Genomic DNA, 16,348 nt, shown 5'->3' with positions numbered 1-16,348 from the left:
CAGATGATACAGGATGCTCCTATCTAAGGTCAACCTTAGATTTAACAGGAAACTAGATATGGAGCAAACTATCAATATAGTGAAATAAATGAAGAACCAATATCAGTATTCAGTATGAGAAAAAAAATATCACACCTTAAACAGAACTTGCATGCTAAATCTTCTATTCAAAATGTATAAGATTAATCAAGATGGATGTCAGAAATGAATGATGATGGTTGGGATTTTAAGAAATGTGATCTTACTTAAGAGTAAAGGAATGTTAGTGACAATGATATCAAAATCAATATAAATCTCATAGATATAGATATTAAAATGATGTGGAATGATTTGTCATCTACCAGTTAAGATTACGGAACCTTCTTAGCCTCACACTTCAAAATATCGCATACAGCCCATGCTAGCAAAGAACGATAGAGGCTAAGGCAGTATGAGAAATCAAGAGAACTAAAGATTTTGCAATGGGGATCCTTAGGGCTCCTTTTACTAAGGTGCGCTAGCATTTTTAGTGCACGCAGGATTTTAGCGTGCTAAACCCACATTACGCTTCTAGAACTAACGCCAGCTCAATGCTGGCGTTAAGGTCTAGCGCGTGCAACAATTCAGCGCGTGCTATTCCACGTGTTAAAGTCCTAACGCACCTTTGTAAAAGGAGCCCTTAGACTCAAGGATGTGAACAGAAAGCCTACAGTTGAGAAGTTCTACAATATTACTGCACCACCTTCAATAATAGAAATGCAGACGGCAGACTCCTGCACACTTTAGAGGTAATGTTCAATGGGTCAGGGATTCAGCAAACAGATAATCTTAGCTTAATCAGACATGTTTTTTTTAAAGTGAAATAGACCTTCTTGTTCATTGATTATAAATGATGCTATTAACTCTATGGCTTTTCTTTTCAGATTGTTTTCACAATTACATTTTGGCTATTGCTCAGGCAACATCTCACAGAGAAGAAAGCACTAAAGATGAAAGAAACTACCTTATCGGAAGTCAAAGTTGGAAGTGAGGAAAAAGGTAAATTATAGCTTTTATTTAAGAGAGGGTTATACTTAAGTATTGCAATCAAATGAGAGGGTTATAAAGGGTCTTTTTATTCAAAACACAAGGCTTTACTGTCTCAGATTTTACATTTGAAATTGGAGTTACTATAAACTAATTTTCCTAAGCATGCTGTTTTTATCTTTGATGATGAAATTCCTGTAGATGTCACAATAGGACAATAGAGAATAAAAGGAGATGTGGAGGGGCATTTTAGATAAGATGTTTAAGTCCATCTTTGGATGTTTTTGAGAAAAATGTCCAAAAATCAGGTGGAGAAAATGTCCATTTTCGAACCCACAAAACATCTCTCTCTTTTTTCTAAAATGGCCCAGCTAGACGTCAATCTTTTTTATTTTTTTTTGGCCCAGCCAGATGTCTTGTCCAGCTAGACATCAAATTTTTTTGCAATTATTGAAAAAAAAAGTCCAAACCAAGCCAATTTGCTTATAGGAAGGGCCAGCATTTTTAATGGACTGGCCACACAGACATGCCAGCAGAACAGTGGGGCAACGTAGGGGACACTGCTGTGAACTTCACATTAAGGGTGCCCTCCAAAGCTCCCCAAAACTTACTAGACCCACCTGTCTACCACCCCAATAGCCCTTATGCCTTCAGGTATCACCTATAGAGCAGTATAGAGTTTTTAGTGGGTTTTGGTGGGTTCACACTTTCCACTACATGTGTAATAATTAGGGTGACTTATGGGCCTGGGTCCCCTTCTCTGCAGTCCACTGCAGGTCTAGGACGATTCATCATGGCCAATTCAGCACAGTTGTTTTATCATTGAATCGGCCACTTCGTGCCCCCACCAAGAAATATGTTTTAAGAACAAGGCTAAAGAGGGTTTCAGTTTTCACCATACTGTCTGAAAGATCTCTAGCTAATTCCACTTCCATATATTTAAAAATATAGAATCTGGGCCTAAGTGTCAATTTTATAACATCATTGTGTGCCAAGATGCCATTATAAAATACTTTTTTTTTAAGTTCAATCAAGTAAAAAGAAAGAATTATAAAATACTAGTGTAAGTCTGATTTGGCATCAGAATTTAATCAGAACCATTTGCACCATAAATTCAATGGTAGGCATAAATGGGTATGCCTAGGTGCACCAAGCAAAGCACATAACTTACAGTATTCTATAATTTATACATTTAAGTTGGAGACACACCCATAGCCTTACATATATTCCCCTTTCAGTTAACGCTATAACATTTAAGGTGCAAACTTTTAGAATAGTGCCTAGCATGCTTATGTGCTAAATGCCAATTTTGGCTTCTTGAAGTGTATAACACATAAGTGTAGGTGCCAAATTATAAAATTGCCTTTCATGCATGTGACTGAAACAATGAAGGATTTATGGACTTGCCCGTGATCACAAAGAGCAGCAGTGGAATTTGAATCTGGCTTCCTCATCTTTTAGTACACTGCATATATTTGTGGCTAAAACACAAGTGTGAAGAAGGTCAATAGCACTAGACCTTTAGGCTAGCCCTGATTCCAATTTGAGAATGTTAGATTTCCTGTGTCCACACTACATACCTCCTCTTAGAGCTCATGTGCCTCTGAGCTCCCATAATCCCACCTACAACTCAAAATAAGCCTCTAGGCCTCGATAATCCCAGGCCCTGGATGAGGCCCAATTCATGACCTCACACCCCAAAATCCTTTGTGAATCTTCACTAATAAGAGGCTGCTGGTTCCCCTCCTATTAGCAGTGGCACCAAATGTAAAATAATATCAACACTCTTTTGAAAAGGAAACAAGAAATCCATTCTTAATTTAAAGTGGATGAGGAGTATAGAGACATGGAAATTCTACCGAACTTTCAATTTTGTGGTGAACAGGTGTTGGGAAGTTCAGCTGTTATTTTAGAGATCAACATTTGAAACAATTTAAATGCTTCTATGGTAACTTGACCATTTATTTTTTTCATCAAAACGGGACATCTATTAATATTCAGTCCCGACTATCTATTTGCAGAGTCAAATTCCTGCTTGCTACCACTTTCAGCCTTAAAATACATTTTCTGGCGTTGGTGTGTACTGATCAAAGGGAGTGATTTGTTTTCTAGTATATTGGATATAAATGCGATAAATAAATAAAAATAAATGAATAAATAAACAAACCTGGACAATCGGGGCCGGATTCTACAAATTGCATCAGTATCGGCAACCACCTGAAATATGGCCGCCGATCATGTATCAATCATGCACTGGCACCATTTGTAGAATCACGGGTACCTCATAGACACTGGAAATGTAGACCAGGATTTTTGAGGCCTATGTTTGATGGGAAGCACCTAAAGATGGCTAAGGTTGTTTCTGGCATTAGACACTCCTACTTTGACCATAAGCATTCTAACGTGTCCCGCAAATACGATCTAGGCACCAGTTTTGTAGGTATCTCTAGGTGCCTACATTTTTATTTTCAAACAGCTTTGCTACTTAAGTTAAGTGCTATTAGAGTGCCTACTGGCACCTAACTTAACTTACTGGCACCTAACTTAAGGTGCCATTTATAGAATATGGGCCTCAATGTTGGTGCCTAGATGTGACCAGGTATTGAATACCCAGGCATATTGCCAGTGGTGGTAAAAAAAATAAAAAAAAACAAAAAAACAAAGAATGCTACTGATTGAATATTTACCCCTTAGGAAATACAGGGGATAAGGGGCTCAATTAAATTTTATCTTTGGGGGGGGGGGAAGGGAGAAGGGATAGAGAATTAGAGGCCTGGGACTCATTTTTGAATTCCCAGAACGGGAGTTTCCTATACCAGCTGTCCCTTCTACTATGGATCAGTTGACAGAGGGAAATGTGAGCTGTTCAGGATGAGCTGCAGGATTGGCTTTAACTTGGCAATATTAACACTGCTATGTTATGATTCTCATTATTTTAATATATCAGTTTGTAAAACTAGATGTACCTTCAGTGTTAAAACAAGCATGGAGTACACATTATTGTGCTAGTTTTAATTTGGGTTGTGCTTTGTGTCATGGAATTAGGTAAGAGTGAACCAAAAATAAATACAAGGGACCACTGAAAAGTTCTCAGCCTAAACAAGAAGAGAATGATGTAGAGTCATGAAATGTACAAATTATTAACACTTTTCTTGACACTTTTTGTTTTGGTGATATGAAATGAATCAAAAAGTGTCAAGAAAAGTGTGAATAATTTGTGCGTTTCATGGCTCTACATCAGGGGTGTCCAATACGTCGATCGCGATCGACCGGTAGCTCAGGAAGGCAACGTGAATCAATCACAGAGCCCATCTCAGGCTCCGTGATAGACTCGCGTTGCCTTCAAAATCTATCGGCCGATCAGCCTTCCTCTTCACGATTGCCTGGTGAAGACAGCTTCCCTCCCTTCCACTCACTCACTGCCCTCTTGCCCACAAGCAAATTGAACTAAGGCTGCGTGGCTTTAACACTGCGTGCGCTGGCTTCCCTTCTTCGAAACAGGAAGTTATGTCATTCCTGTTTCAGAAGGGAAGCCGGCGCGCGCAGTGTTAGAGCCCGCCCCCCCTGCCTGGGTTCAGTTCCTCTAACAACGCGTGCAAATTCCGGCCTTGGGGTGCGACATTCTGGTAGCTGGCTGCAGCCGCAGATGCGTCCTGCACGGCCACAGTGGCAAGTATTTGGACTGCCGAAGGGGCAGGACGCGGCAGCCATGCTCTGAGCGTCGCCTTCCCTCCCCTGTGGAACGTTTCCGTTCGTGTCTGCCCCCGAGGAGAGCACTGCCAAACATAAATGGGTGAGTGCCGTTCTCCCCACATATTTTTCTGTCACCTTCTCTCGCTCCAGCATCCCCAGAGCCAGAGAAGACAAGTGGCTGCGTCTGTTCCTTCACTGGGGCTTCTCCAAAAGGCAGGGCAAGTAGGGATTAAAAATAAAACAAAAAATATTATAATGCTTCTATATTGCTTGGCCACTAGCCGGCAAGTCTGAGGCCCAAACCGGACATTATAACTGTGGGGTGATGCCGCCCTTTATCTCCAGCCTGTCTACCAAACATGGAGGCGGCAGCAGATGCACAGTAAATGCCACAGGCTTCCAAGAGAAGGGAAGGAAAAGAGAAACCAGACCATGGAAGGAAAGAGAAGGGAAGGAGACAGATGCCAGATCAGGAGCAAGGAAGGAGAGAAAATGCCAGATAATGGAGGGGGGAGGGAGAGATAGAAGAGAAGGAGAGGAAAAAGATGCCAGGGCATGGGGGAGGGACAGGAAATTAAGAAGACAGATGCCAGACCAGAGAGAAAGGAAGGAGAGGAGATGCCAGAGCATGGCAGGGGAGGAAGAGATAGAAGGAAAGGAGAGAGATGCCAGGCCATGGGGTTGAGTAGGAAGGAAAGGAGGCATAAAGAGAGAAAGAAAGAAAGGGCAGGGAGAGAGCAAGAAAAAGTTTAGGGAGGGAATGAGGTCTGGAGGCGAAGAAATATTGGATGCACAGTCAGAAGAAGAAAGTGCACCCAGAGACTCATGAAATCACCAGACAACAAGGTAGGAAAAATGATTTTATTTTAAATTTAGTGATCAAAATTTGTCTGAATTTATATCTGCTGTCTATATTTTGCACTATGGCCCCCCTTTTACTAAACCACAATAGCGGATTTTAGCGCAGGGAGCCATTGAACATCGAGAGCAGCGCTGGGCATTCAGCGCAGCTCCCTGCGCTAAAAACTGCTATTGTAGTTTAGTAAAAAGGGAAGGGGGGTATATTTGTCTATTTTTGTATAGTTGTTACTGAGGTGACAGTGCATAGAGTCATCTGCCTTGACCTCTGAAAAAAACCCAGAATAGGAATGATAATTAACATTTTCTCAGCGCACAGTGTGCTTTGTTTTTTTTAAAAAAATTTTTATTGTTGGTAGATCATTTTGCCTTGGTCATTTTAAAAGTAGCTCGCAAGCCCAAAAAGTGTGGGCACCCCTGCTCTACATCATTCTCTTCTTGTTTAGGCTGAGAACTTTTCAGTTGTCCCTCATAAGTGTACAATCGGATCTAATTTGGAAACATGACTCTATAAACTCATGGAATATAAATATTTGAAATGAATATAACAAATTCAATGGTATCTTCCTACAGAAGAAAATTTACCAGCAATAGAAGATGAAGAGAAGGAAGAAAAAGAAGAAAGGGAAGAAGGTGAAGAAGGTGAAGAAGAAGACATCATGAAAGTCTTGGGAGGCATGGTGATGGCGATGTTTGTCAAGTACTGGATTTACGTCTGTGGGGGCATGTTCTTCTTTGTCAGCTTTGAGGGAAAAATTGTCATGTACAAAATTATCTACATGATGCTCTTCCTGTTCTGTGTGGCCCTGTATCAGGTACGTAACACATTCTGGGTATTCTTCCTTTAATTATTTATGATATTCACAACTATGGGGCTTATTTACTAAAGTACAGTGAAGCTATGCACAAACTGCGTGTTAAAAGCAAAAATTACCATGTAATAAGGGAAAAAAAGACTTTGTGCTGTGAAAGGCATTTCCTGCATATTTAACTTACCAAGTAGAAAGATTACATATCATGCATTAGGTGCATTCACTATTAGCATAGATGTACTTAAAACCTCCTATTTTGGTAGTGGTAAGTATAGCCACACTAAGGCGGAAATCCATGTATGATGATGAACATCAGGTGTTACTTCCATGCCAAATTTTGATGTGAAAAAGTGTTCTAACATCTACAAGATTCCAAAATGAGGCAGAAACGAAAGCCCATTTACGTTCCCATTTATAGAATAGCACGTGTTTCTGTGCAGATCTGTAAATGGGGCATGACCATGGGAGAGGCATGGTACGCTGGGGGAATTCCCTTAAAATGCTACTATCTACCTCTCCAAACATATCAAAAATGATTTTGTGGCTTTGGTGAAGCAGATAGGTGCGCAGGTGGTGGTTTCTTCTGTCCTCCCTGTTGAGGGTAAAGGCAAAGGCAGAGAAGCACGAATCCTGGAGAGCAATGTGTGGCTGCATGGGTGGTGTCATTGAGAGTGTTTTGGCTTCCTGGACCATGGGATGATTTTCCAAGGGCTGCTGTGCAGAGATTATGTGCATTTATCAAAATAGTGGTGTCTTTATCAGCAGACTGTGAACTTACTGAAGAGGGCTTTAAACTAGAATAGTTGGGGCTGGGTGATCAAAGCCTCCAGGTAAATATAAGCCCTCAGGTAAGTGAAACATTAACTACTTCTACACACATGGGCGAAGGGGTAATGTCTAGAAAGCAATATATACAAATACTCAAAGCATGGGAAACAAGGTTCTGGATGTAGAGACTCTGATGGAAGAGGCTGATTTGGATTTAATGGTGATCACTGAGATCCATGATTGGGATATAGTTATACAGGGCTATAATCTGTTCGAGGAAATACAGGGGAGGAAAAAAGGAGGGGGAGAGTAGCGTTATATATTAAAGATCATATTAAAGCCATACAATTGCAGGATCTACAGGGTAAGAAAGAGATACTGTGGGTCACACATACAGGATGGGGCCATAATGGAATTAACATAAGAACATAAGAATAGCCTTACTGGGTCAGACCAAAGGGATAGTGTTTCTGATGTTGTAGTGGGTGATCTGGCATCCAGTGATCATCACATGGTGTGTTTTAATATTAATGCAGCTATAGAGAGGGCTCATTCAAAAGTGAAGGCTCTAGAATTTAAAAGATTTTGTTCAGAAGGGGATTATATCAAGGAGTTTTCTGGATGGGAACATCTGGAAGAAGTAGGAAAGCATTGGGCAAAACTTAAATGAGCTATTGTAAAAGCAAGAAAACCATTTTGTAAGGAAAATAAGTAAAAGTGAGAGGAAAAGAAGACCATTTTGGTTCTCAAAAGTAGTCATTGAGAATGTAAGGAAAAAGTGGTTAGTTTTCATAAAACTGCAAAAGATGGCAGAAAGAGGAAGACAGGCAAAAATATCTGACGATGTTAAGAGAGGCTGGTCAAGTAGTAGGAAAGCAAAGATGCAAATAGAAGAAAAAAAATAGCTGGCATGGTAAAACTAGGATTGACAGGACATTTTAAAGGTATGTTAGTGATAGGAGGAAGTGCATAAAGTGGAGGAATATGATAAAGAGGAAGCTGATAAAGATAAGCCTAAATTGCTTAACAAATATTTCTGTTCTGTGTTCACAGCTGAAGCACTGGGATTAGAACTGCAGAAAATAAATGCAAATAGGGATAGAGGTGTGGTAGACCCTGAATGATTTCCAGAGGACTGTATTCATGAGGAGCTAGCTAAACTAAAAGTGGATAAAGCCATGGGGCTGGATGGCATATATCTGAGAGTACTGAAGGAACTTAGAGAAGTTCTGACAGCTCCACTAGTTGACCTTTTCAGTGCTTTTCTAGAGTCAGACGTGGTACCACAAGACTGGAGAAGGGCGAATATGGTCCCTCCCCACAAAAGTGGAAGTAAGGAAGAGGTGGGGAAATACAAGCCGGTTAGTTTGACTTCTGTGATAAGTAAATTAATGGAAATATTTTTAAAACCGAGAATAGTGATGTTTCTGGAGTCCAGTGGATTACAGGAACTGAGGCAACATAGATTGACTAGATGCAGGTCTTCTCAGACAAATCTGATCAATTTCTTTGACTGGGTGACCAGAGAATTGGATAGAGGGAGAGAACTAGATGTGGTGTATTTAGATTTTAATCAATCGTAACAAACCATAAGATACTCAATTGTATACCAGGATATACAATTGAGTATCCTGTGGTTTAAGATTATTATATACTGCACAGAAATATTTATTAAGTGTGCCCTCTGCTGCAATTTGAAGTTTGGTATTTAGATTTTAGCAAAGCCTTTCATAGTGTTCTACATAGGCATCTAATACATAAACCAAGTGCTGAGTGATATGTGCCTCAAAGTGACAGACTGGGTCAGGAACTGGTTGAATGGAAGACAACAGAAGGTAATAGTTAATGGAGATCGCTCTGAGGAAAGGGATGTTACCAGGATGTGCTACAAGGTTCGTCTCTTGGGTCCTTTCTTTTTAATATTTTTGTAAGCGATATTGCTGAAGGGCTGTCTGGTAAGATTTGCCTCTGTGAATGATACCAAAATCTGCAACAGAGTACACACACCTAATAGTGTGGATATCATGAGAAAGTATCTAGCGAAGATTGTGGAATGGTCCGTAATTTGCTAAGATTTAATGCTAAGAAATGCAAGGTCATACATTTGGGCTGCAAAAATCTGAGGGAACAATACATTTTAGGGGATGAAGAATATCTGTGCACAAAAGAGTTGCAGGACGTGGTAGTGATAGTATGGGATGATCTTAAGGTGGCCAAACAGGTTGAAAAGCTGACGGTGAAAGTTAGAAGGATGATTGAGTGCATAGGGGGAGAGCAATGGCCAGTAGGTAAAAGGAGGTAATGATACTCCAGTATTAGATTCTAGTGAGACTTCATTCAAATATTGTGCATATTTCTGGAGATTGCACCTTCAAAAAGATATAAACAGGATGGAGTTGGTCCAGAAGGCTACTAAAATGGTTGGTGGTGTTCATCATAAAATGTATGGGGACAGACTTAAAGATCTCAATATGTATATATTGGAGGAAAGGCAGATGGGAGATATAAGAACATAAGAATAGCCTTACTGGGTCAGACCAATGGTCCATCAAGCCCAGTAGCCCGTTCTCACAGTGGCCAAGCCAGGTCACTAGTACCTGGCCAAAACCCAAGGTGTAGTAATATTCCATGCTACAAATACAGGGCAAGCAGTGGCTTCCCCCATGTCTTTCTTAATAACAGACTGTGGACTTTTCCTCCAGGAACTTGTCCAAACCTTTCTTAAAACCAGCTACGCTATCCATTCTTACCACATCATCTGGCAACACGTTCCCGAGTTTAACTATTCTCTGAGTGAAAAAAATTTCCTCCTATTGGTTTTAAAAGTATTTCCCTGTAACTTCGAGTGTCCCCCTAGTCTCCTAGAGACGTTTAAAAATCTATGTGGCATAAATGTAGATGAGACAAGTCTCAATTGAAAGGAAACTCTGGAATGAAGGGACACAGGATGAAGGTGAAAGGGGATAGTATCAGAAGTAACCTCAGATAATTATTTTTCATGGAAAGGGTAGGTGAATGCTTGGAACAGCCTCCCAGTGAAGGTAGTGGAGACAAAAAATGTACCTGACTTCAGTAAAGCTTGGGACAAGTACTTTGGATCTCTAAGGGAAAGGAGCGGAGAGTATATGGCATGGTTAGGCAGACTAGATAGGCCATATGGTTTTAACCTGTCTTCATTTTTCTCTGTTTCTATGTTTTAGTTTTATCCCAGCACCTGACTTGTCGTCCACCATGACATTCTAATCTTCCTACTCTCCGAGATAGGCATCAGTTCTACAGTCCTCGACTGGTTTTCGAATTTCTTACGTTCTCGCTCTTACACCGTCACCAAACATGGTTCCTCCTCCTCCCCATGGAAACCGACCTGTGGAGTCCCACAAGGCTCCCCCCTATCTCCCATCCTCTTCAACATTTATATGTCCTCCCTGAACCTTCTCCACCTATCCCCCCTAGAAACACTCTACACCTACGCCGACGATATCCTGGTCCTCATCGAGACCGATGCAAACCTCACCAATCTCGTAGCTAACATTTCTTCTTGCATAACCAACCTTCAATCTTGGGCTCACACTGTACAAATGAAATTGAATGAGTCCAAAACCAAATTACTATGGCTCGGCCCCAAACTTGATCAATTACCCACCTCAATCCCACTGCCCACAGGTTCCTCTCTACAGCTGGAGTTCTCTAGCAAAGTTCTGGGCATCACCATAGATTCATCATTATCCTTCAATGACCACCTCAACTCCCTGATAAAAAAATGTTTTTGCAGCCTTCACATGCTGAGGAAAGCGAGGTCCTGCTTCCACCAAAAACACTTTGCCGTCCTCGTACAATCCATTATCCTTTCCAGATTGGACTATTGCAATTCCATTTACCTTAGCGTAACAAAGAAAAGCATTCACAGACTCCAACTAATACAGAACACCGCGGCTAAACTTATCTTCTCAAAAAGTAAGTTTGATCATGTCTCACCGCTCCTATCCAAACTCCACTGGCTTCCCGTTATTTCCAGGGTCCACTTTAAATGTGCCTGTCTAACCTTCAAGATCCTCCATGGTATCCTCCCTCCTTTTATCCCGCTATCCTGGAATTCCTCAAATCCAACCTCCACTAGATCCTCGCAAAAATTAAAACTATCCTACCCCTCCCTAAAAGGCATCTCCCTTGTTGGTAAACTTGGCTCTTCCCTCCCTTTTAGAATTGCTCAGCTCTGGAACAGTCTCCCTTCCCCTCTCCGCAATTTGAGTCCACTTCTACCATTCCGTAATCGTCTGAAGACCTGGCTCTTCTCCAAAACGTAACCCCGTCCCGTTCCTGGCATTCTTACACCTAAACCTCTCTCCTCTCTTACTTATATAATTCCATTGGATTTCCGTTCCTTCCCTAACCATGTAAACCGTGCCGAGCTCCATCAGTGGAGATGATGCGGTATATAAATCCAAGATTTAGTTTAGTTTAGTTTAGTTTGTGCACTGAGATTTATACCTGGTTTCAGTTGGTATAATCCTTCATGCCCAAAGTTGAACGCAAAACTGGGCGCTATATTCTCTTCAATAAAGGGCACTGATTCCAGAACATCTATTATAGAAACTGTTCGGTGCAGATATTTTCAGTGCCAAATTTTGAGTGCCATTTATAGAATTTTCCCACAACTGCACAAGTAACAACATACAGTGGAGTACTATGCACTAACTGTAATGCACAGTCCATGCTCAGTCATTACCGGCACATTTTGTGCCTTATGACATGGCATGCAGTTACTTGGAAATGATTGTGTATTAACTGACAAACCAGAGTGATAACAGCTTCAAAACCTATGCTAGCAGCAAGCACTAATTCATGCACTAAGAGAAAAACTTTGCATAGTTATATACTGTGCTCAGATGGGTACATATTCTAGAAAGGAAAGAAGGTGCCTATTTTCCTTTATAGAATACTTACATAACTGGGTATATATGCAAGAATGTACTTAGGTGGGTGCACTTACAGCAATTTATGTTCCAGAGATACACTCATAACTTATGAAATGCCATAAATTACATACATAACTTTGTGCCCTGCCCATGCTCTACCCAGACCTATGTGTATGCCCACCTGCAAACTGTATACATTTTATATCTTAAGAACTTGAGAAAGAAGCTCTCTTTGGCACAATGTATGTACTATGGCAAGCACTAGCAATAAGTTTGAGAGACTGAGATTGTATATGTAATTAACCTCCGGAATTAATTGCCAGAGAATGGGGTGAAAGTCATTAGCTTAGCAGGGTTTTAATAAGTTTAATTTCTTAAAAGTCAATAAAATTGTGGAACACGTAAACAAACATGATTTAATGAGACGGAGTCAGTATGGGTTTACCCGAGGGAGATCTTGCCTCACAAATTTGCTTGACTTCTTTGAAGATGTGAATAAACGCGTGGATAAAGGTGAGCCGGTTGATATAGTGTATCTAGATTTTCAGAAAGCTTTTGATAAAGTTCCTCACGAGAGGCTCCTGTGAACATTAAAGAGTCATGGGATAGGTGGCAAAGTTCAGTTGTGGATTAGGAATTGGTTATCGGATAGAAAACAGAGGGTAGGGTTAAATGGTCATTTTTCTCAGTGGAGGAGAGTAGACAGTGGAGTGCCGTAGGGGTTTGTACTGGGACCGGTGCTATTTAACTTATTTATAAAAGATCTAGAAATCGGAACGACGAGTGTGGTGATTAAATTTGCAGATGACACTAAACTGTTCAAAGTTGTTCTAATGCAATCGAATTGTGAAAAATTGCAGGTGGACCTTAGGAAATTGGAAGACTGGGCATCCAAGTGGTAGATGAAATTTAATGTGGACAAATGCAAAGTGATGCACATCGGGAAGAATAACCTAAATCACAGTTACCAGATGCTAGGGTCCACCTTGGCGGTTAGCACCCAAGAAAAGGATCTGGGTATCATTGTAGACAATACGATGAAACCTTCTGCCCAATGTGTGGCGGCGGCCAAAAAATCTGTGCGACCTCATTTGGAGTATTGCATTCAATTCTGGTCTCCTACTTTACAGATTGCACCATAAAGGAGTAATTCTGTAAGAAGATTTGTACTGTTAGTGGTAAAATACATATCCACCGTGGGGTATTTTAATGATTTATGTGCTAATGTGGCAGGACTATCATTAGATGCAAGAACAAGAAACAACCTTGCAGACAGCTAGTAATTTTATAATATATTTGTTAGATGAACAACTTTAAAAACAAATAGGGATCTAAATACTCCAGATATTCAGTCAAATTCCTGACATGTTTTGGCAAAAAGGGCCTGCCTCAGGGGCAAATTCAGAAAAACTGTATCAAGAATATGATCCCACCTCGTGCAAACACCTGAAATTTCCAGTTATTGCTCACAATGGAATTCCAGAACCCAATGTTCCCTGAATTCTATAAGAAGAGCTCAAAATTGTGCATACAAATTTGGGCACATGCCCAATTTGTGCATGCAGCTAAATTGAATACACTTCTCCCTCCGTATTCACGATTTCTGCACTCGCGATTTTGATTATTCGCGGTTTTTCCATGAGTGCAGAAACGGGAACTTCTGTAAACTGAAAAACCAGGAAGCAAAGTCCTCGCTCTCGTCTCCACGAACTATACCTCCCAGGGCTGCCCTGTGAGAGGACGTGCCTTCCCATGAAGAGCGCTTTAACGTGCATGCCGTGACTCTCCACCTGAGTGACTGGACTTGCAGCGGCTTTGGAGGCAGGAGCGCGAGGCCGCGGTTGTTCTGTCGGGATTCCCGGGAGTGGGAGAGGAAATCTGTGGTGGGCTGCCTCCCCTCTCCCGCCCTCTTCGCGCTCCAATCTGGTTCCAGAGGCCGCATAGGGACCAGCTTCATCCCCGTTGAGGTGAAGCTGCTGACATGCTGTATTTGTGAAAAGTGCGGGAGCTAATGGATAAAGCGTGAGTATGACTTCCTCCGGCCAGGGAAGAGGTACCCCCTGGCTCCCCCCTGCCTACCATCCCCCCTCTCTCTCAGCTGCTGAGGAGGACCCGTCATGGTGGCGCCAGGCTCAATTTGAAGGAGGCCACAGGCAGGGCAGGGAAGGCTGAAACACCATAAGATAAGTTATTTGCGGTTTTTACGTATTCGCGGTTCAATCCAGCCCCAATCACCGCAAATACGGAGAGAGAAGTTATAAGCCAATTGGTGCTGATAATTGGGATCTGAAAGAGCATAAACTTTAAGTAAGAACATAGGAATTGCCGCTGCTGGGTCAGACCAATGGTCCATCGTGCCCAGCAGTCCGCTCACATGAGTCTAGCCTTACCTGCGTACGTTCTGGTTCAGCAGGAACTTGTCTAACTTCGTCTTGAATCCCTGGAGGGTGTTTTCCCCTATAACAGCCTCCGGAAGAGCGTTCCAGTTTTCTACCAAAAATGGGAGGGTCATGGATGGATCGGGAACATTCCTTCAATTTGCATGTGTGGTCATAGAATAAGGGGGGGATGTGCACCTAATATATGTGCAAGATTTTACACCATGTTTCCTTTGGTGTAAATGGCCATTCCAATAATTAGATGCAGTTCCTGGTGCTAAGTTCTATTCTATAAGCGGCACCTAACTCTGAGCTCTATTTTTTGACATTGCGTTTTTTTTGGCACCATTTATAGAATTCAGTTCTATATGTTTAAAATGCTGGCTGAGCCTTTTAAGGAGTTTGTTATTTGTTTTTAAAGTTGCACATTTAATAAACTTATTGTACTATTGCAGGCTATCTGCAAGGTTGCTTCTTCTTGGATTCACCATGCACAGCAGACACAGTTTACTTCTGGTTTTTTCTGCTGTTTGACATGACAAATATTAATGTTATAACTTGTCACAAGCACTCCTTAGAGCGGAGTGGTATCGTGACAAAATCTATGCTTTGGCGTGTCCCCTACCACCAGGGGTATCTTCAGGTCTTTGACTGGGCCTTAGGCAATCGCCAAGGCCTGGGAGAAAAGGGTAAGTATTGGCTTCAACCACTCAACAAAATACAAAGTCCAGTCAGAATTCTTCCAAAACACAATAATAGTTTTAATCTGACCTTGGTGGTCAAAAGAACAAAGCATACAGGCCACACCTGTAGCACTCCACAAAATCCAGTTTTCAATAATGAAGGGGAAAAAAAAAAAAAGATTAAAGATTCAAAAGAACACCTAAACAGATCTGTCTCACCTGAGACCATTCACTTTGGCTCAGTAAAGAGACTAGGCTTATATTTCAGTAAAACAAAACTTTTCTCTTATAGTAGTGGTTTGAGACATGCAGGAGATTTCCACAGCAGGTACATGAAATCCTATCATATCTTATAACAACAGGCAGTTCAAGTTCTCCCTGGTCAGCAAACAATAAGACCGTTTTCTAAGCCACGGCACACACAGGGAGGTTTAGAATCATAGAGCATTCATGCAGTTCAATATACTTTAGCCCAAACTTCACATGGTCACTGCAGGAAATCCCTCAGGTAAGCAACCTACTAAAGTTTAGCTTCCATGACAAGGAGCAGAACCTAAAGCATTCCCTGCTCAAAGAGTGAAAAAAACCCCACTGGCTCCTTTTGTATCTTCGGTGTACAAGACACACCAACATTTCCACACACTTTTGGGTGGAAAGAAAGTGCATCTTATGAAGTGAAAAATACGGTATCACACCAGCTACTCATGTTAATTAATGTCCATGGGCTGTGCCTGACTCTCTGTAATAGAGCCAGCTTCCTTCACTTCCATTCCTTCCACCCACTCTGGAAACTGGCAGGGAGAAGTGGGAAAGCTTTCCTCCACCTCCTGCATAGGCCAATCTGGGACCTAAGTCATTGCTTCCTTGTTCCAAGGCTCTTGCTCAGCTGGGCTGCTGGAGTGACTCAGCCTCGTCACTCTCTCCTCCTCCCACTGCTTGCTTCAGCCTGCCTTTAAACAGCCCAAAGCCACTCCCCTTCAGCTTGTAGAGGGGGATGGGCTTTGGTTCTACTGCAGGCTTCCCTTGCCTGTCTTACCTGGGTTTTCTAGGCTCAGCTAGCTGACTTATGGACAGGATGCCGCTGTTGCCAGTCTGCCTGCCCCTGATCCAGTTCACCACTGCTTTGGTCATATGAGCAAGGGAGGTCAGCCTCAAGTTGGTCACCAGAATTAATCTGGTCAGCTCTTCTGCACAGGATCTTATTACGTGCAAAACTAGTGCGGGTGCTAGGTTTG

General features: G+C 41.7%; 1 protein-coding gene across 5 annotated transcripts in view; it reads left to right on the top strand.

Annotated features, from left to right (window-relative positions):
• Window positions 1-16,348, top strand: part of PIEZO2 (piezo type mechanosensitive ion channel component 2) — a 760,979-nt gene that overhangs the window by 431,673 nt on the left and 312,958 nt on the right. For all 5 annotated transcript variants that reach the window (XM_033934096.1, XM_033934094.1, XM_033934095.1 and 2 more), the window contains exons 14-15: window positions 903-1,017; window positions 6,130-6,371. In XM_033934096.1, coding sequence (XP_033789987.1) covers window positions 903-1,017; window positions 6,130-6,371 — 357 coding nt within the window. The remainder of the gene's footprint in view (window positions 1-902; window positions 1,018-6,129; window positions 6,372-16,348) is intronic.

Source organism: Geotrypetes seraphini, chromosome 2 (assembly GCF_902459505.1).
Source record: "Geotrypetes seraphini chromosome 2, aGeoSer1.1, whole genome shotgun sequence".
Classification (NCBI taxonomy): domain Eukaryota; kingdom Metazoa; phylum Chordata; class Amphibia; order Gymnophiona; family Dermophiidae; genus Geotrypetes; species Geotrypetes seraphini.
Note: the sequence above shows the minus strand (reverse complement) of the source record. Positions and strands in the feature narration are given on the sequence as shown.